Here is a 19,542-nt window from a genome sequence, read left to right on the forward strand (position 1 = left end):
GCTGTTCCACGCAGACACACGGAAACTGTCTCATAGAATCAAGAGGTTGATAATGTTATGAACTGTATGTACACTGGAGATGCTCTCTGGCGGAATCACGAATTTTCAGGCACACGGAGCGAAGAGTACGTTGCGAATGGAAGAATCAGTTGTGGCGGAGCGTATTGAGCACTTGATTGGTTTGGTGAAGAAGTCGGTTTGCCTCACGGAACACCCCTCGCTTTCTCTCGTCGCACCGATCTTGGAAGTATTCCTTAAAGGCATCTTCTACCGACGCTAGGCGCACAAAGCGATCTACCTTGAGCGCTTCGGAAAACCTCTTCGAGAAGCGAACGAATTCTCGTTTCTGCAAGTCGAGCCTGTCAGTGCTCGCACGGCTTTTCTGGCGATTGATGTCAATCTTATTGTTCAGTGCGTCGAGAAGCATTCGAATGTTTGAAGCAATGTCTTTGATCGTCTGCAAATTAAATTTAAAAAAGTCGTTTCAACTAGCAAATTCCTCACTTGAAGAAATATGGGTCGGTCTGGAATGACTCGTGGTATCGAGGAAAGAATCTTTTTCAGGTTGTCCGCTCGAGACTGTATCAACGGAGCTAGCTCGCTGAGGAAACGATGACTGATTTGCTCGAGATAAGAGGCTTTGGTTTACCTGTCATTTGAAAGCTGAAACTCGCGCAAGTGTTGACTCGAAGTAGCTAGAATAGTTGCCTCGTAAGGATACGGTGTTCCGTCCGTCTGTTTGTGGAAGGAACGCATGAAGTCTTCTGAGAAACCTAGTCACTCGATAAAAAATAATCAACAATTTTCTCATGTTACCTGGAGCATGTTTCTCTGCTTTCAAAAAGGTTTGGATGAGGGCCTTCTCTGCCTGCTGATCTTTTCCACAAATCCCACGAATCTTCGGAAGAATCCCGTACAGAAGAGCCGCCGATGTTTCGTTTGTCATTTTTCCTCTCTAAACAAGATCTTCTTTAAATTTCTCGTTAAATCAATCTGCCTCGAATCGATCGGATCAACTTTAAAAATTTTCAATAATGTAAAAAAAGAAATCTATTTTTCTCTATCTTCACAAATTCTTTCGATTCGGGTGGCGAATCTTAATAGAAAATGAGCTTCGCCAGTCTTCTTAGGAATTGTCTCCGAAATTGTATGCAAATCGTAGGAACGCGGAAAGTAATTGCGCGATGAGTCACCGCGAAGAGCGCCCGCGCCGCTGATTTTTTTCATTCAAATAACTTCAAGTTGAAGTCTTCAACAGTAACTTGATAATTCACAACGGCTCTATTTGGACCATGAGTGAGTTTACTAAATCCCACCTGTTACTGCTTATTCTTGGGAATGATCACGAGAACCGTTTTTTTTCTGTTCTCCCTTAGTGATGAAAATTGATTTAATCATGAGCCAAGATTTTTGCATTCAAAGACGATCGATGTTGTTTTTGTAATGTTTATTAAATTCCAATAATAAAATTGGTTAAACAGTAGTTCCAATAAATTTAATCGATTAAAGGAGTTTTTCAGTTATTTCTAGAACAGAGAATCTAACGATACAATAATATCAACGGTCGAGGAGGTCGGCATACAAAAAGTTTCAGTAATTTCCAGTAGTAAGGATTTTTCAGTGAAATTAAATGAGATAAAAAAAGAGAATTGTATCTACGAGGCGCGAGGAAAGATTCACAAAGAGTTCCTAAAAGGCTAAAAAGAATACTTGACGAAGGAGAGAAGAAATGTGCTTAGTGCCTAACAGGTTTAACAAGCATAAACTGAACTAATCAAGAGCAGGCTAATTGAGAGTTCGCTCGAAGCGAGAACTTCTTCCATTTGAAGCTGACTATCTGCTCCTTGTTACTCTTCGGACTTTTTCTGCTGACGCTTGATGAAGAATTTCTGGGTTCCTAAAATCAAAGTTAGTTATCAATCCCTATCGTGAAATGTTTTCTGACTTACCTCCGTATTTGAAGAGTTTAGTGGCAGTCTTCTTGAGATTTCCGAAAGCTACCTCAGGTTCAGAGGGGAAGAATGCGGAGTAGTCCTTCTTGACTTCATCGAGGAAGAGCTTGGTCATCCACTGCTTGTCTCGTCCGTTGAGAGAGTTTGGCCGCTTCGCCATCTCCTCGATTTTCTCCTCGGTGACTGCTCCTCGCTTGATGAGCTTTTTCTCGGCGTCGGCAAGAGAAAGAGACATTCTTGGACGATTGTCCACTGTCTCAGGCTTCTTGTCGAAAATCACGATCCCGGGCGCGCCTAGAAATTTTATTAATCAGAACATCTTTATCAATAATAGATTATGAAGACCGAGCCTCTTTATCGTAGGATAAATTATGATTTAAAATTTACCTGGGACTCGCGAGAAGAGTCGTGCTGCCTTGGACTTGAGGCTAGATGGATTGGGTTCGTCAGAGAAGAATGCAGAGTAGTTTCGCTTGACTTCATCTACGAAGACGGTCGCTATCGCATTAGCTCCAGCCCTATCGAGTTGCTCTCTGGTCATTCGTCCTACTTTGATGAGCCCTTCTTCGGCTTCGGTCTTGGAGAGTTTCATCGTTGGAAGGTAAAAAAAGGAAGTTTTTCTTGAAGAATCAAGTTTGCGACTGACTGAATTGAGCGGGTCACTCGGCTTCTTATACCTTCTCGAATCTAGGGAAATTTTATCAAGCGCGCCAACCAGGGAGCAGCATGCGAATGGTTTGATCCAGAGGCGGCCGATTGATCCAGAGTCAGCGAGCGCGCCATTTTTAGATTCATCTTTGCGCGTCGATAACAGCGCCATCAAAAGCGCTCTCGAAAAGATTATCGCGTAAAAATCCAAACGGTGGAGTTTTCAACCTTCGAAGTTCGTTTCGCGAGCATACCCGTGTGAGATTATAAGCCATTCTGACTCGAGCATTCTGGTGCTTTGGAATGTCATAGATAGATCCTAACTCCTGCGAAAAGATCTTGCCAGTGAAGACGATATATATTTTTTTTGTATATTTTGTTTGGTTTCCGATGGGAAAGTTATTGCAAGAGAAAAGACATTAGAATATAGTTTTTTTCAATTTTATTCCGATGTTAATGTACAAATGATCGCAATTGGTTGGTTTGGGGAGAAATTTGCACGGGGAGGTGAGGCAGGATTCGAAAACGGGGAGTGGGGAAATTTATTTTTTGATTCCATTGAGGTTGAATTGCGCGACAGCTTTGACAAGGTCCAAGTCTTTCTTCATGATGGTGACGCGCTTGGAGTGAAGGGCGTACAGATTGGCGACTTCAAAGGTTGTAATAATGAAGGCCTCTGTCGCTTCTGAAATTGTAAGTTGAGAGATTAATACAGAAGATGGTGCTAAATTACCTTGGAGGCAGAGGAGTGCCTGCGACTGCCATCGATAGTCGTTTCCAGGGCGAAGATCGTTGACAACCTAAAGGAAAATTATTACTGTCTCGACTAGATTCTAGATTTACCTCTCGGACCACTCGTTGGAAGGGCATCTTTCTCATGAGCAGGTTCGTTGATTTCTGGAGTTCCATAATCTCTTTGTTGACTTTGGATCCTGGCTTTGCTGGCCTCTTCTTTGGTGGGGACTTCTGTCTCGCCATTTTTTAAAAAGTATTTTCTTCTGAGCGTGTCAAGTTTGCGACTGACCAACCTGGCTGGGTCGCTCAGGTTCTTATACCTCCCAAATCTAGAGAATTGTATACCTCCCAAATCTAGAGAATCTTCTTCTTAGCGCGCCAACCAGGGAGCAGCGTGCAAATGGTTTGATCCAGGGCAGGCCGATTTCTAGATTTTCCGCGAGCGCACCATTTCTAGATTCATTTTTGCGCGCCGATAACAGCGCTATCAAAAGCGCTCTCGAAAAGATTATCGCGTATAAATCCGAACGGTGGAGTTTTCAACCTTCGGAGTTCGTTTTTTCGATGGTTACTAATCATTGGTTAGGCTATTACCGGCAATTTTCGAATGAAGTCTCGCTACGTTTGCTCAATCGAAGCAATCATGGAGGAGAACAAACTTTGCCATAAAGAATCACCAAAAGCTTAAGCTAAAGTCCATGTATTTTATAAAAGTTTTAAAGCTTTGAAGCTCCATTGAGGTAAATTTTTCTCATGCGAAAAAGCGGCTTTCGTTAAATACCAAGTGAGGCAGGTGTTGCGTATTTAGAACACGCGTGTTTGTAGATTTTCTTTATCAGCATGTTGCTTTCTGGAGAAAGTCTTCGCCGAAGCTGGAATTCGAAGATGCATCTTCTTGTAGACTGGATACGCGATAAGGGTAGAGAAGTCGCAATCGATAATTGTCCGAGTTCCGATTTTCTCACAGCGAAGAACTGCTGCCCCGATAAGCGATGATATCCGCATTCACTCTTTCGATACTTGATCCTAAACTGACAGGAGCGAGTTCAAATAACCTTTCCGTTGATCACAAATGCGTTTCGCAAGCATACCCGTGTTACTTGCAATTCAAGAGTTCGATCGTGGATCTTTATTGTTTCGTTTCCCGAGTAGTACGCCGAGCAATAAAAAAATTGGGCTTACTTATTCATCACGTGAATAAATTAAATGTACGGCAGTGCACGAGTTAAATATTTAAATTTGACACTAAATGACCTTCTTCCAACGCTTTAAAGGTAAAAAGTATTTCGAATTATTTCGAATATAAAAATCATTCTTTAGACTCGTTACTTTTTTTTAAATAATCGATCAGTTAATCAAAATTCCTAAAAGAAGGGATTCTTCATGAGTGATATTTTTAGCTTTTCTGTTCCTTGTCATTTTGGCAGTCACTCTCGGAAGGTGCAAATTGTCTGAGCGGGGTCTCATCTGGCACACAGCTCTAACCCTATTAGCCCCTCAGATGTCCCCCTGACGGCACCTTTCCGGAAAGCAAATATTTTCAACCTCATTTTCTAGCGTTACATAAGATAGTTTTTCATCATCGATATTTTAGCAACAAATGTTAGACGAAGTTCAACGTCTGCACTGACAATTCAATGAAGCTTTAGTTAGCATATTAAAAATTCAACCCCGATAAAAATTAAAATGAACTTATTCATTGTTTTATCCAAATGTTTTTAGGTAAAAAGATTATTCCCTGTCCACGTCTTTAATTCTTAATAAGCCTTTGCGAAAATAATGTAAATAGGTTACAAACAGACAAACAATTGAATTGTTCGAAAGAAAAATCAAGAATTTCCGTTTTTACAAGAGATAGAGTGGCGCAGTGAAAAGGCGCGCCACCGAGTGGAGCGGTAGCGCAAGAAAAAAAACGCGCAACCGTCTGGTGCGCGCTCATCGCTGACAAGAATTCAACTCAGAACTTAACCCTCCTATATTTTCCTTTATTGCTGACGATTGTTAGATAAGAGATTCACTGCTTTACGCCCTCAAGAAGTAAACTTTGATTGTTTGGGAATTAGAATCCACTGTTTTGTCATAACAGGTATTGAACACTTCCATTAAAAGAACAGTTACAGTTGTTGTTCCCGAATCAAATGGACATAAAAGTTCGACCCTAGAAAATAGCTTTTTGAAAAACAAAAAAACGCGATCGATTTCATTAGAAATGTTGGATGCATGAAAAATAAAAGAGCAGAAGAGATTATATGCAGCATATAATACGCGCATCTCGTATTTCTATGTTTGTCCTCGCATAGACTAAATACAATTCTTAATTAATTATTCTCGTTTAGCGGTCGTCGGATTGAGCAGTATACCTGCTCTGAGACCGATGATTTTTTCGATTAGTCGCGCATTTCGTTTTTACTTTATTTTCGAAGCGAGAGAACATACTCCTGGGGATTATTTTGAAACGCGGCCGGGGTCGCCAATATTTATATCCGAGCTAGGCCGTTTTCTAGAGACAACAGCAGAAAAACTCCAGTAAGTGAGTAGTCCTAAATCCAGTGTTTTTGCGTGAATAATTAATGAATTTGAATGAAATTAATTCTGGCCAAGTTCGGATGTTAGCAAATGCATGTTAAAGTTATAGTACTCTACTTCTTCGCCAATCGCTTATTAATGCCCGGCCCTTAATTAAAGATTGAGTTTGGCTTGTGTATTAATCCTAAAGAGAGGCTTCAGAACGACATGGTGCGAAGCAGATTACAAATTTTAATCTGGCGGGAATTCGCTAAAAAATTTACGCATCTCGATGCGATGGGCATCTTCTCACGTGCCGGCCAAAATACTAGAAATGCACTGAAAGAAGGAAGAGGCTGCTACTAGTTCAACGCCAAGCATAATTGCACGAAGCGATGTTGCTAATCTCGTAAATGTCGACGGGCCCACAATCTAATATTCTGACCCATCAAGCTTTTCTCAAAAGCTCATTAAAATTGAACATTACTAATCTACTTTTGGGAATCCCAATTACAATTATCGTCTTCTGCAACAATTAGACACAGCTCAATCAACGTGGCTTTAAACGTCAGAAATACGGGAGTTGAACTGCTCTAGAACACGCAGCTCAGGCGAGAAACACCTTTAGCGGTTCTGTTTTGGAAGACTGGAATAGTAAATGAGAGCGGATCGTAGAAGTCGGTCCTCTGTAGCGGGAAAGAGGAGGAATACAGAGCTGGGAATCGCTTCCTTCGGGAATCGATGTCGGCGGCGGGAAATGTGTCGCTGATGCGAAATTACGAGCGCGGCGCATGTCTCGGCGAGCAATCGCTCCGATTGCATTTAGCGCGCATGTGTACCTCCCATCGAAGCTAGCTATACCATTATTGTATATTACACACGAGAGAGAATTCTTAATTTGCATTTTATGTTGCTTGCTGGCGCGTCATTACGGACGAGGAGAAAACGAACGTTCCAAGCGGCGCCGTGATCCTAGTCTGATAATTTTGGAGGGGCAAGTGCTAGCGTCCCGCAGTCCCCAAGGTGCACCGATTGAAAATTCGCTGCATTATTCACTCCTATATTAGTTAGTTATCCAGTTTTGTCTTCTAAGAGTTCGACTGAATAACAAGGAGAAAGAGAGAAGCCGCTGGGAGCGTCTCCCCAGTTCAGAGTCGGAAGGGAGCTTCGAATTTCAAGAGAGAAAGCTTTCTTCTCTCACATTCCCCCTACTTCCGTTCACCATCGCTCAAGCACATCTCGTCTCATCTAAGAGTATGTAATATAAAGCAACGTTCGAGATGCAAAGCCCGTTTTAGAATTTATGAAAACTTGATTTTTGGTTATTTTTGTGAAGCCCATTTCCTAGGTCATCAAACATCAAACAATGAATAATCGAAATATAACGACACGTTGTTTTGTAAAGCTGATTTTTGCAAAGTCGCGATTGAAAATTTAAGATGCACTGTTTAATACATGTGTCCGATAAAGGTACTTGCTCCTATTCAAAATTAATGCTACAATTTAGATTGAGAGCTTGTCCTTTCCTCACTTGAACAATGAGCTTATATAAGTGACTTGCTGTATAAAGTTGACCACCATTTCCGATGAACACGCAGACTTCAAAAGCTGCATTAACACACGCGCACTTTGACGCAATTTTCTAATTACAATTTTCTCTTTGAAATTACTTTTACACGTCGCACAGTTTCGAGCCATAATCACAGCTTGAATAGAAATGCATATATGTAGCGTAGACTCTACGCCGTAGAGTAGATCCCCTTTCAGCGCTTTATTCTATTACCATCTTTTCAGCGGGTATTTTGGGAGGAAGGAGTTGTCTGTTTTGATTCGATGGCGGAACTCTGAATTCTAACTCTATCGTAATCGGCGCCGTGATGACCCTTGGCGCTTTATCGTGCCAGTTTTGACAACTAGAGCTCCTTCCGATAACTGACGGAAGAGCGGTTGCGGGTTAAGGGTGTGAACTTAGCAAATTCGAGCATTTATCGCTAGTTGCTTATCGCGCTTGTTCAAGACGACTGCACCTGGTCATCAGAAGCGTGTGCATCTCATCCCGCCTTTGCGCACAGACCGGTCCAATTTTAACCTTCTAATCGCCATCGCCCTTATGCCACAGATTCACTTTCTCTTGGATAAGCTTTCGCTTCCTACAAATAGCCATGTCTCGGTAGAAAAAAACAGAGTAGTCTTCGAGAGCGAGTAATAGATGTAAATTAAATGACAATAATCTAAGAGACTTCTTGGCTTAACGTTTTAGCCAATGAAGCAATTGGACTTGTCGAAAGTGACGTGCCAGACCAACAAAATGGCAACAAAATTTTAATTCCAAACAAGCCGCCAATTCACCAATTCGCTCTTTCTTTTCTTCTTCTAATAGTGGTCAACACACCGGAGATCGTTGTTCAAGCGCACTTTAGACACTTTGAGCATTCGAATTTCACTTTTCAGAATTTAATTCGCAAAAATAAGAAAATAAGAAAAAAAAAGTTTTTTCGCCTGAAAAACTGCCGTTTTAAGAGTTTGTTAAGGATGAGAAGTCGCCACCAGTGAATGCGGAAGAATAGTGAAAAAGTCTAAAAAGGCAGCATGGTAAGAGCGCGTGCAATTCAAGTTTCAACAGTTTCAGAAAACGATTCATGTGCTGGGTCTCTTCGCCCTCGCCAAGTCAGAGTACTTTTATTCGCCGGCTTCAGAAACGATCAACCTTCTCGAAAACGAAGGTACGTTACTTCACGTTGCTTTTTGCGCGCATGGTATTTGAGGTAAAAGAGCAGAAAAATAAACGAACGCTCATCAAAGACGGAATCAATCAAAGCTTCGTTTATTTTCCGCTTGCATGAACTTAATCCTTCTTAATTATTTTTAACTTGCGTAGCTCACGTGTTTGTCCCTCTGTTATTTTACATTTTCCGGCATCTAGCAAAAACTCAAACAACTCTATCCGGCGGAATCGCTTCGGATATACAACTCATATGTGTTTATGTCCATATTGGCTCGATATAGAATCATTTATTCAGACTTCGTTTTCGACCTTGGCAAGAAGATCGACATACGCGACTTAGACCTGAGCAAGGAAATTTTGTTGTTCTCGGCGCAGGATCTTTTTTCTTTGGAGCCCAACTACAGAGGTACGTGGCTATTAATGAAATGCCTAAGCAGAGCACTTTTGAATCTTTTAGATTCCGAAAAGAACAGAATCTATCCAGCAATAACTCTGAACAAGTCTCGCTATGAAAATCCTCTGGACAGAGAGAGGATCTGTCTGAATTTGCCTGGAGTAGATTGCTATGTTTCCGCTCAGGTAAGCGCAGCTCTAAAAAGACATCATTTTACTTCTCTGCATATTTAGGTGCTAATTCCCCGAATTTCAACGAAACCGCTTCTTTTCACCCTCGTGGTCAAAGTACTCGATGCGAACGATTCCCTGCCTGAGTTTATGCTGAATCTGAGCAGTTTGGAGCTTACATTCTGCAGAGAAAGCTTGCTCCGACAAGATGGAATTAATGCTGATTTTCTCCGTGCAACTGATTCCGATCAAGGTTATTTTGTTTGTTTCCAAATTTTAATACTATTTCATTCTGTCAGAAAGAGAAAGATTTTCTGAATACATTTTTAGGAGGGTTATTTTATCAGTTCGTCGAAGACTCAGTGCCTTATTTGAAGCTTGAAAACTCCAAGGAAGGTTGAAACTGATCAACTGCACGTTACTGTCGATAATGAGGTGTAGAAATTTGACCAGCTTCGAACCTTAAAAAGAATCTTCGATTGAGTCTGGATCCAAGTGCAAGTTACCGCACAGGCTTACAAACACTTTTCGTCGAGGTCAACGACAGCACGAGATCTACAAGAGCGCCGATACAGCTGGCTATTGAGAATAGCTGCACGGAAACCTTCACGTTCACGAAAAATGAGGAACCTTACCGCACAGTCGTAGAAGAAAACGTCGCTGACTTCTTTCTGGACATAGTGATTGAGCACGATGCAAATCCAGAAGATGTCGAAGTTGTCTTTCTTGACAAGAACATTTCTGATCTGCTCGATATCAAAGCGCACAATCAAATCTATTTGAAAAAGCCGCTTGATTTCGAAACAAGCAAAAAAATTCAGGTAAAAATTGAAAATCAATCTAATTTTTCATCAAACTGATCATAAAAGACAACGATTGCGCTGCAACTTCGTGGAACTTCAATAATCCTGGACTTGGCGCAGCTCGTTTTGGAAGTGAAAGACATCAACGACAATGCGCCGCTGATTGAGTCGTTCGTCCTGGCTCCAGCAGTACGGGACGCGGAGAAGAATGAAATCCTACTCGAAGAGAACAATTCAAGTTACGGTTTTGAAATGCTCACCGCGCATTTCGCATTTTTTAAAGTCTGCATTAATTAAGTCAGAATGCTGGAATCCGGACCTTTCCTGGACTTAATAATTCTTTCGCCAGCGAGAGAGAGCCAAGTTGCCATAAATTAATGATCACATTGTTTCCCTTGTTCCAGTGACCTTTAGTCAATTTCGACCGCTGCCGATTCTTGTTGAACGTCGTTTATTATAATTCAGATTCAATCATTCATACTTTGCCTCAGCACTTTGCTCATGAATCATAAACTACCACATTTTTAATCGAATATCTCTACTTGTGGAAAGCGAAAAGGAGCCTATTTATAGCCCTGTTTGGGACATCTAGTCGATTCGGCAGGTATTTTTTCGCTAAAGAATAGAATGAAGAACTATTTCCGAAATTTTTTTCAAAAATAATTTCTCACGAATGTCTTTTGTTCGCGACTTTACGAATATTTGAACGTGATTACTTCATGTAGCGGAATTCCCTTTCTCCCGTTTGATAAAATTCATGTTCCGAACGGAGGTCAGATTCTGAATGTCGGGTCAAGCGCGCCTAGAATAAATTGCGATAAACCGTCTTCAGGGGACTGCCAGTAATCTTCATAAAGAGCTCTGACGAAGATACTTCCTCGGCTGGCGAAATCAACATCACCATTACAGGAGACACAGGAGAGGCTCAATAAATTTCTCACGTTAAATTTGATAATATCGTTATCTCGAGAGGTTAACTAAATTTTCGTTCAATTCGCGTGCGGGATTTTTCTTGAGCTTGATAAGACGTGTTTTTATTTGAGCAGGGGTTCATCTGGCTAAAAGCAATGATCGACCGCGAAGCTCAAAACTTTTTCAAAATTCACGTTCGCGCGTGCGACGAGGGCAAGCCCAAAAAGTGCTCAGAAGAGGTCTTCCAATTCACTGTCTTGGACAAAAATGACAACGAACCATTTTTCACAAACTGCCCGGAAAAGGTCTTCGAAGTTGAAGAAAATGACGGCTCAAGAAAGTTTCTCACTACTGTTCGCGCCACAGATCTCGATCGACTGACTGGCTATATTAGCCCATTTGGAGTAGTTGAGGTGAAAAAAAGTGTTATTATAAGACGTGTCTGTTATCCTTATCTTACTCCATATTCTATCTTTGCCTGGACATTCATTAAATACTTATTTGCAGTACAAGAGCGACAGACCCGATATTTTGGATGTGAATAACGTTACCGGCCAGGTCTTTCTCAATGCCGCACTCGACCGCGAGGTAACCAGTTTTTACTCTTTACCGATTTTGGCGGTGGACGGTGGTGGTCGCGCTGCAAGATGCAACCTGCGTCTCCGAGTCAACGATCAGAATGACAATTCACCTAACCTGGATAATCTGGGGGACCAAATTTCGATCCTCGAAGAGACCCAACCCGGTCAAGTCATCATCGAAAACATAGGACTGGCTTTTGATTATCTAAAATTTAATTATTCATTATTGATTTCGGTTAAAAATTTAAGTAAATAGAAACTAATCTAGCCAGGATCAGGCGGATATGATCCCGACGCTGGAAACTTCGGAAAAATCTCCTACTCTCTTGAAGATTCCTTTGATGGCCTGTTCCAAATAGTAGATTCTTCAATTACTGTGCAGAAGAATATCGCAAACATCACGACAGGGTCAGCTAAATATTTCAATCTGGAAGTAATAGCGACGGACGGCGGTGGGCTGGAGACGAGAAAGAGTATCAGGATAAGGATAACAACAAGCCATGTTTGCGCTGCGAACAAGAGATAAACTTGGGAACAAGAGCCTACTTGTTGATTTCCTTTCCCTCCGCCAAAAACCTGTTTTGTTATCCTGAGAAGAATAAATGTCTCTGCCGCCAAGAAATTCACGTCTGTGGCGGTTATTTCTCTCATTGCCGGAATAATTGCTGGAGCCGTCATCGTCCTGCTCATGTTTTTGTCAATCATCTTTATTCTCCGTCGCCGGGGCTCGACAGAAAATAAGCTACACAAGGGACGTTGTTCTACGGTTTACAATAAGCCAAAGGCGCTTAGTTGATTGAGCATTTTGAACAATTGAATAAGGGACGTAATTCCGAGTGGGCTTCGGTAGAAGTACCTATCGTGAACCGGCGTGGCGACTCGCACTTGTTAGTTCAAACAGAAGCGCCGACACCGTCGTCGCAGTTCCATAAAAGCGCCACTCCCAATTTCAGCGCGCTCCAGCACGGGCTCTCGGCATTTCGGTAAATTCTCAAAAGAAACAAAACAAAGCTTTATCTCCCCCTCCATTTCAGAGTTGGTAATATTTCTAGTGACTCTGATCACGTGACAGATAGTGGCAAAGGCGAGTCGGAGCAAGAGTCCGCTTCTTACACGGACGCTCGCTTCTCGCCCCACAATCTTGCTTCGCACAACGGCCACACTCTCAAATCAGTGCTCAGTAAAGCGCAGTATGGTCCTAGATGTGTCCGAGAGTGTGGAATATACGGCCACTCAGGTACTCGACCGGTCATCGTTGAACCCAACTAACTGTATGCTTCAGATACTTGCTGGCTAAGTACTATTACTTCTCAGGGCTTGAGTCAGCATTTGCCTGATTTTATCTACATTTCACAGAGTCAGTTGACCCAAGGCCAGATGATCGAGAAGAACGGTTCATACAGAGACCTTTCCCGATTCGAAGTTGACCTGACACCAATTTACTCTCCTTCCGAGGCAGAGCCGGGAACAGAATGCAGACAAACGCCGCTTGGGACGGCTATTGATGCTCCCTACTCGCCTGAGAACATGCAAAAAGTTAACCGCAAAATGCAGCGCAAAACCCCTTCCATTGAACATTACTGCTAATTTATATTGCACTCCACCTCATTCGCATTAGACCCTGAAATAATAAATCATATCTTCCTTCCACATTATCACCATTTACACACGGACAATAAAAAAGTTATTATAAAGTTCAATCGAAGAATTTTCACCTTTTTTGGATCCGAATTGTGCGACTTCCAAAGAGATTATCTATAAAAGCCCTTTTGAAATGGCACGAAAGATTATTCACATAGCTCGATCCTTTGCAAGTGCAACTGAGTTGAAAGTTTCAACTTGAAACGGCTATCATCGCCGATCGCGATTATTCGAAGTCTTCGTCTTCGCCTATCCGCGAATGGATTTCATTGCGTTTCTTCTTTCGAAATCTTCAAAACGAGCACATTTATTCACATCTTGGAATTGAGAAAACCAAAGAGAAAATTTGAAAAAACAGATTTTAATCTATCATAAAAATCAATCTAAAGTTAGTCTGTTTATCGGGGAATAATCTTTGCTCTTGAACTAGGGAAAACTCGACGGGTGATCGCTCTAACGCCCTCTTTCGGATGATCATACAGGGCTATAAATTTTTCTTGAAATTCTTTGTGCTTCAAATCAATTTTTTGTAGCCATGCCCCGTAAGAAATCAACCACAACTGCAACTCGCCGTAAGAAATCAACCACAACTGCAATTCGCTGTGATGAAATTACGATGATTCCAGCGGATCTCAACAAAATCACCAAGAAACGTGAAGAGGTCAAAGAAAATAGAATACGACAATCCATTCTAGCTAAACTACAATGTGATCTTTTTGACAGTAAAAAAGAGGTAAGCAATACAAATTTGAATTTTCTTCTAAATGTTTTCTAGGTCGGAGTCTTGAGGGAAGAAAACAGAAAGCTTCAAGCGGAAATGGAAGCGAAGGATCGAGAACGGGAGAAATCTACCAACGAATTGAAGGAGGCTGAGCACCTCGGTGAGGAGAATCGACATCTTCGGATGGAGATTGAACAAAACAAGGGAGTTCTCTCCTCGGCCCAATCAGAGATTCAAAAACTGAAAGAATCCATCATCGACCTGCAGGAAGAAAATAAATTGAATAAAGACCAGATCAGAAACGAGCAAAAGAAGTCGTCGAAACTTCAGAGGGAAGTATTCCAATGGAAGGAGCGCTTCAATATTGCTGTCGACTCGAACCGACTTGGTAGTGATTTGGTTAGTACTTAATTTCCGAAAGCGCTCGAATTCTATTAAAATTTTTAGATTACAGGACAAAAAAATCGAATCTACCAATTGAAAAAAGAAGCTGAGAAGAACAAACGTCAGATGTATATATTGAGAAATTATGTTACTGAACTGAAACGTAAAAATGATATTTTTCACACTGCCAATAATCGCATTTACCAATAAAATTACAAAAGTGCCAAAAGTTTATTTGTTTGTTCTTATAAATTATAAGTTATAATAAAGAATTCAAATGGAGAGAAAAGTCACTTTACGATCTGACTCACCTAAATCCGTAAGTTTCCTTTCGAAACTACTTTTTATCTTCGCCAAGAATTTTCTGAGCTCTTTTGTTAGCACTATCGACTCTAAGCTCATTTTGTTCTGCCTTCGAATTGATTCTGTCAATTTGAGTATTTTGTGCCTCGATCGTATCGCCCATATCAAGAGCCATATTCTTTAATCCACTCAGCATCCCGGATACCTAAAAATGGGCTTAGGCCAATTTTTAGCTAGTCTAACCATATTCAGGTTCTGTTCCATCTCATCTTCCCGTTCATCTCCCACAACTTTGTTGATCATAGCCTTGTTTCCATGATTTGATGCTGTTTGACCGGGACGGCTGTTGTACTGGCTCGATGACGTTGGTTGCTCATTGACTACCTCGTTTGAATTCTGAAGGAACATTTTTCAATCCTGAAATCATAGAAGAGAATCCGCACCTTGTTCCAGGTTGATGAGTATTTATCATTTGCCTCAAAGTCAACGGGTTTTTTGCACTGAAAGCATCCACAACATTTCTCGAGGGCAGTAAGATGTTTTTCGGCTTCCTTCATTTCATTATTGACATTGTCCATGCCCTCTTCAATCCTGTTGAGTTGCTCTCCCTGCTCATTTAGCATAATCATCGTATTTTGACCGGTCTCCTCAGTCTCGTACAAATTTTGCATCATTCTCCGAGTAGCATTTAAACTCTATTAAAGGATTGATCTGTCTCCGAATAAAGCTGCCCTTCGCGATTTTCCATGAAAATATATCTTTCCTTTCCTCGTCAACCATTGCATGTGCCTGGACGTTTCTCTGCGTTTCCTCATCAACTCCGAAATCGGGACCACTTCCGAAGTCCCCCTGTCCGCTCATTTTCTCTATTTTAATCTTATCCACACGAGAATGAGAATCAAGACCGACTTTTCTGTAAGACCTTTCCTGTTCACACTAGTGCGTTGTGCAAACTCGAGAAAATAAACTTGAGGAAATATACTCTCATTTTGATTTTTACGAAGATAGAAGTTACTTTGCCTCGGTAAATTTGAAACCTTCTTTTTGCAAGACTATTGAGGTATGTGCTTTTAGTGAGAATTTCATCAGTTTATCCATCCAAACATCTAGCTTTGAGACGATTTGAATGAATACTAATAGAGTTCTTCGTTTGATAGTTTATTGATTTTTGACCGTTTCCATTCAAAATTCAAACTGCACAAGATGGAAGTTTTGTGTACATTTACTTTCTTCTGTTTTTCTTTCCCTTCTGAGCTCCTCTCTTCGCGCCTTTTACAATATTTTTCAAGCCAGGAACTGCGCCTCCACTGTGTTTTTTCCTATAAATTTCCTTCGTTTAAACTATCGAGGAATAAGTGGATCACCTCTTATTAAGCATATCTTTTCTAAGGGGAAGATACGAGTAGGGATCGTGTTTGTTCTTTCGTTTGACATCTCCCTTTGCTTTCTTCGACTGATAAACCTCTCCGCCTCCCATTGAACTATCCTGTTCTCTCTTCTTCCCTTTAGTTCCTCGTTCGCTCATTTCGGACATCGCGATCTTACATCATAAACTCTCGTTTCGTAATTTAAGTTACCTTTTGATCGGACATTCGAATATTCTCAGGAAGGCCTTCTTCATCGTCGGAAGAGAGCATATCCATATCCTCCTTTTTATTCTTCTTTTCTCGTACAATAATTCGGCCATCAGGAGCAGAGCCGATTTCATCATCGCTATCGTTTGATTTTTCTTTGCGTTGTCCTAAATCAAAAATAGGCAACATGTCGACTTTGGTTAACTCACTTTTACTCCTGACGTGGGCGGACGAGACCGCGGCGTGCGCAGCGGACAGATCTACGACTTCTCCGTCCTCAGTTTCCATCAGCTGATCGGTAAACTTCTTAGACTTGCTCTTTTTCTGCTTTGGCTCATCGTCATCGTCCTCTGAGTCTGTGTCGTTGATCAAATCATCAAGATTTTGGTCAGCGTCTCGGTATTCTTCGTCATCTGATTCCTCGTTTGCTTCTTGTTCTGCTCTTCGTCGCTCATTTCTTGCTCGGATTTTCTTAGCGTTCGCCAGCATTTTTGCTATATTGTAATTGGCAAGATTTATGGCTAATACTGAAATTTACCAAGAGGAGAGCCATCAGGAATAAATTTGACGACAATTTCGAAACCAAACTTCTTGATGAGTCTTTCGAGAAGTCGTCTGACTTTCACTCGGAATGGATTCCTCGTCTCTTTCTTCCAATTAACCACGGCAGTGACAATCTTCTCCACATGGACGGCTAGAGTGTCCTTGTCGAGAATTTTCGTCAGTGTGATCAAGAATGAGACGGTAGCCTGTCAAAGATCCTCAAACTAAACCTTTCGGACTGTTCTGAACTTGATTATGAGGGCCTTTCCTTAAGAATTTCTCTCGCATTGGAATCCATGAGGAGAAGAACATTGTCGAGAACCATCTCGTGAATTTCAGGGGGTATTTCTCGGCGGAACTCGTGTAGAGAAATATTGAGAACATTGAGTGTGCAGGCAACTGTCAACGGGTTGCCAGTCAAGCCTTAGATTGAGGATCAGAAATGAGTGCAGACTTGATTAGATTACCTTGTAGTACAGTCTGCATGTACGGCAAAATGGCACCTTCTTCCCCACTGGCAACGTATCTGGCGGCTATCTTCGTAAGCACAGTATAGGCAAGAGCTCGAGTGATTGCGTTCTTGTCCTTTGTGCACAAAACAAGCTCAGAAATAAGAGCGTTGAGTGTGTCCATATCCAGCGCGGGAAGCATAATTTCGAGCAGCTGAATTCGAGGCTTTCGCGCGTTGGCTGCAACAGAACCGAGGGTCGACATGAATCCCTTGATAATAGCATCTTCATTCTCTAAATCATATTGTCAGTTACTGTTTCATATTGAGTTGAGAGCACCTTTCATGATCTTTTTGCAGATCTTATTGTTGGTCGAAGCAATTTGCTCGAGTACTCTCCACGCCTTTTTCTGGAGCAAAGCTGAATCGTTACGCGCCATCGCTAGCCCTTCCGCAAACGCGGTATTTACCATCTCCTCATGAAGCCACGGGGTAACTAGGATGGCGATATCCCAGTAGAGTGGTCGTAGGGACTCTTCGGGTTCGTTTTGCGCCTTATCTTGAGCCACTTTATAGTAGAACGCTAACTTTTCTTTGGGAGTGATCTTCACCCACTCTTTCGCCGCTGACATTGCGTTCGCAGAGAAATCCTAGAGGATTATAGTTTTACTATCTGAAATGAGTAAGTACCCTTGATCGATAAAGTTCCAACATCGTCTTCATATAATTAGCGCCGAATTTGCCCAGGTTGAGTCTGTACATCACCGGAACATTATCGTGGTAAATATTGTTCACAATCTTCCTCAAACCGCTGAGAATAAACGGCTTGATTTGATGGTGATACTCGTCCGGACTCGTTAGAATACCATCAAGTCCCTATTCTGATTTGAAAAGTTTAGCTCTTTAGATAAAAATAAAATGACAAACAATAATTTTTCAAAATCAGTTCCTTGGCATTTGCAGGTTTCAAAAGATCGTGAGGACCGTCGCATGGTTTTTGACAGAATTCTGGGAAAAGGGCCCAAAGTTCTTTGTGCAGGGTGAAGTATGGAGCTGCTTGGAATTTGTCAAGCGCTCTTGCGGCGGTAATAATTTTGGTCGCTAGTGTAGCAATCTTCTTGAAGAAGGTGTCGAGATAAACGTTATGCCTGGAAAAGAGTGATTATGCAAGGTTAAACAAGGAGCGTTTACCTCAATTTTGATTCCAAAATCGGAATTATCCATTTGTAGGGTAGCTCACCATCTGTTTCTGGATTTCCTGAAATGTCGATCGGGAGGGCGGTGAGGAACGCTTCTGGACCGATGCAGGAAAGAATCGATCCAGCACAATTATCGAGAGCGATCTTGTGGCTGAAGAGCGGATTCAATCTCAACTGGGCGAGGAGTTTGAGAGGAGACGCAAGGAACTCCAATACAGCCTTGTTACGTACTTCTCGCATATTCAAAGAGACGTAAAACGACGATAGCGCATCCAAAGTACAGTCCATCACGCTTGAATACTGGAATTGAAGGCCGTTAACGAGTTGTTTGAGAATCAAGTCTCCGGGAGCATTTTCTTTGAGGTCTAATTCTGTCAAATGTTTGGCGACTTCAGAAAGGATCTTCTGCATTGTTGAACCGACGGCAGCTCCATTGTCTGGCTCATCAAGAAGAGTGTAGCAGTTCTCGATTGCGTTGGGCAAGTGAGAAATCGCCATTCGTGGGTTGTTCGATGTGGCGAGACAGAAACAGCACGAGAAGACGACTTCGAGCCAAGAGGAGCAAACAGATACGTCGCGCGAACAGGGCTTTACTTCCTTCAGCGCCGACAAAAGCTTCCCAATTAAATCTGTGGGGATGCCTTCGAGCTGCATCGATGTCAGCTTTGCTCGAAGCTGATCCACGTCTTCTGCGCCTTCTTCAATGCCGCCTAGGACGGCCTTCTGCGCTTGTCTTACAATGCCTCGCAGATACTCGTTGATTGTTCGCAGCGCTTGAACTCGCACCATTTGTGACTGAAGATTGAGCAGCTTCAAACAGGCTTGGCACAGCTCTTTTTGCTGCTGCAGGGGAAACATGTAAATCGTTGCCCGGAAGAATGTCAACAACTGAAGCGTGTGCGTTTCTTTCTGCGCCTTCTGTAGTTCAGCAAGGGAGAAACGCGCGATCTCCTCGACGCAGGAGTGCGCGATGCCAGGAGTATGGATAAGAAGAGCGGCGCCTTTCTGAGCAGCCTTTCGCACTTTCGGCTTTGGGTGCAAGACGAACGCCAGCAGAGCCTGGAGAGCCGACTTATGAGTGGTTATCCAAGGTCAATAGTGGTACGATTTTAGAATTTATTATTATTGAAAAGCGTTTTGATGGAATGATGATTTTATTTGAAGCAAAGAGGTTTGAAGAGCGACGAGTGTTAGTCTGTGTTAGGAGAGGCATCCCACAGACGGCTTACTATCTTTTTCAATAAGCAATCCGTGGTTTACCTATCTAACAACAGCCTAGTAAAGCGCAGAAGACTTCCAGGAAC

General features: G+C 42.0%; 8 protein-coding genes across 8 annotated transcripts; 3 read left to right on the forward strand and 5 right to left on the reverse strand.

Annotated features, from left to right (window-relative positions):
• Positions 1-114: 114 nt before the first annotated feature.
• LOC145710340 (programmed cell death protein 10-A-like) lies at positions 115-1,136 on the reverse strand. Its single transcript, XM_081788081.1, has 5 exons — positions 817-1,136; positions 650-773; positions 505-601; positions 299-457; positions 115-253 (listed from the first exon to the last, which is right to left on the reverse strand). The coding sequence occupies exons 1-5, from the start codon at positions 944-946 to the stop codon at positions 146-148; spliced, it is 618 nt and encodes a 205-aa protein (XP_081644207.1). The 5' UTR covers positions 947-1,136; the 3' UTR covers positions 115-145.
• A 310-nt stretch (positions 1,137-1,446) lies between these two features.
• Positions 1,447-2,646, reverse strand: LOC145708186 (uncharacterized). The gene is made up of 3 exons (XM_081785838.1): positions 2,340-2,646; positions 1,950-2,246; positions 1,447-1,897 (listed from the first exon to the last, which is right to left on the reverse strand). Exons 1-3 carry the CDS (start codon positions 2,542-2,544, stop codon positions 1,848-1,850), a joined length of 552 nt encoding a protein of 183 aa, XP_081641964.1. The 5' UTR covers positions 2,545-2,646; the 3' UTR covers positions 1,447-1,847.
• Positions 2,647-3,074: 428 nt separating this feature from the next.
• Positions 3,075-3,679, reverse strand: LOC145708655 (uncharacterized). The gene is made up of 3 exons (XM_081786352.1): positions 3,444-3,679; positions 3,334-3,400; positions 3,075-3,285 (listed from the first exon to the last, which is right to left on the reverse strand). The coding sequence occupies exons 1-3, from the start codon at positions 3,576-3,578 to the stop codon at positions 3,143-3,145; spliced, it is 345 nt and encodes a 114-aa protein (XP_081642478.1). The 5' UTR covers positions 3,579-3,679; the 3' UTR covers positions 3,075-3,142.
• A 1,606-nt stretch (positions 3,680-5,285) lies between these two features.
• Positions 5,286-9,530, forward strand: LOC145708848 (uncharacterized). The gene is made up of 7 exons (XM_081786546.1): positions 5,286-5,421; positions 8,372-8,432; positions 8,470-8,563; positions 8,861-8,971; positions 9,023-9,144; positions 9,193-9,382; positions 9,460-9,530. The coding sequence occupies exons 2-7, from the start codon at positions 8,430-8,432 to the stop codon at positions 9,528-9,530; spliced, it is 591 nt and encodes a 196-aa protein (XP_081642672.1). The 5' UTR covers positions 5,286-5,421; positions 8,372-8,429.
• A 1,432-nt stretch (positions 9,531-10,962) lies between these two features.
• Positions 10,963-13,086, forward strand: LOC145708849 (uncharacterized). Its single transcript, XM_081786547.1, has 7 exons — positions 10,963-11,257; positions 11,352-11,618; positions 11,694-11,833; positions 12,023-12,191; positions 12,263-12,408; positions 12,460-12,662; positions 12,708-13,086. The coding sequence occupies exons 1-7, from the start codon at positions 11,000-11,002 to the stop codon at positions 13,010-13,012; spliced, it is 1,488 nt and encodes a 495-aa protein (XP_081642673.1). The 5' UTR covers positions 10,963-10,999; the 3' UTR covers positions 13,013-13,086.
• Positions 13,087-13,601: 515 nt separating this feature from the next.
• LOC145708850 (uncharacterized) lies at positions 13,602-14,198 on the forward strand. The gene is made up of 2 exons (XM_081786548.1): positions 13,602-13,799; positions 13,842-14,198. Exons 1-2 carry the CDS (start codon positions 13,602-13,604, stop codon positions 14,196-14,198), a joined length of 555 nt encoding a protein of 184 aa, XP_081642674.1.
• Positions 14,199-14,459: 261 nt separating this feature from the next.
• LOC145708305 (synaptosomal-associated protein 23-like) lies at positions 14,460-15,353 on the reverse strand. Its single transcript, XM_081785963.1, has 3 exons — positions 14,918-15,353; positions 14,718-14,870; positions 14,460-14,679 (listed from the first exon to the last, which is right to left on the reverse strand). The coding sequence occupies exons 1-3, from the start codon at positions 15,146-15,148 to the stop codon at positions 14,509-14,511; spliced, it is 555 nt and encodes a 184-aa protein (XP_081642089.1). The 5' UTR covers positions 15,149-15,353; the 3' UTR covers positions 14,460-14,508.
• A 263-nt stretch (positions 15,354-15,616) lies between these two features.
• LOC145706422 (RRP12-like protein) lies at positions 15,617-19,330 on the reverse strand. The gene is made up of 11 exons (XM_081783821.1): positions 18,231-19,330; positions 17,988-18,187; positions 17,730-17,914; positions 17,380-17,689; positions 17,059-17,334; positions 16,859-17,014; positions 16,587-16,796; positions 16,258-16,542; positions 16,052-16,215; positions 15,839-16,014; positions 15,617-15,793 (listed from the first exon to the last, which is right to left on the reverse strand). Exons 1-11 carry the CDS (start codon positions 19,094-19,096, stop codon positions 15,697-15,699), a joined length of 2,925 nt encoding a protein of 974 aa, XP_081639947.1. The 5' UTR covers positions 19,097-19,330; the 3' UTR covers positions 15,617-15,696.
• Between the last annotated feature and the right edge of the window lie 212 nt (positions 19,331-19,542).

The sequence above is a fragment of the Oikopleura dioica genome, chromosome XSR, assembly GCF_907165135.1.
Source record: "Oikopleura dioica chromosome XSR, OKI2018_I68_1.0, whole genome shotgun sequence".
NCBI classification, from domain to species: domain Eukaryota; kingdom Metazoa; phylum Chordata; class Appendicularia; order Copelata; family Oikopleuridae; genus Oikopleura; species Oikopleura dioica.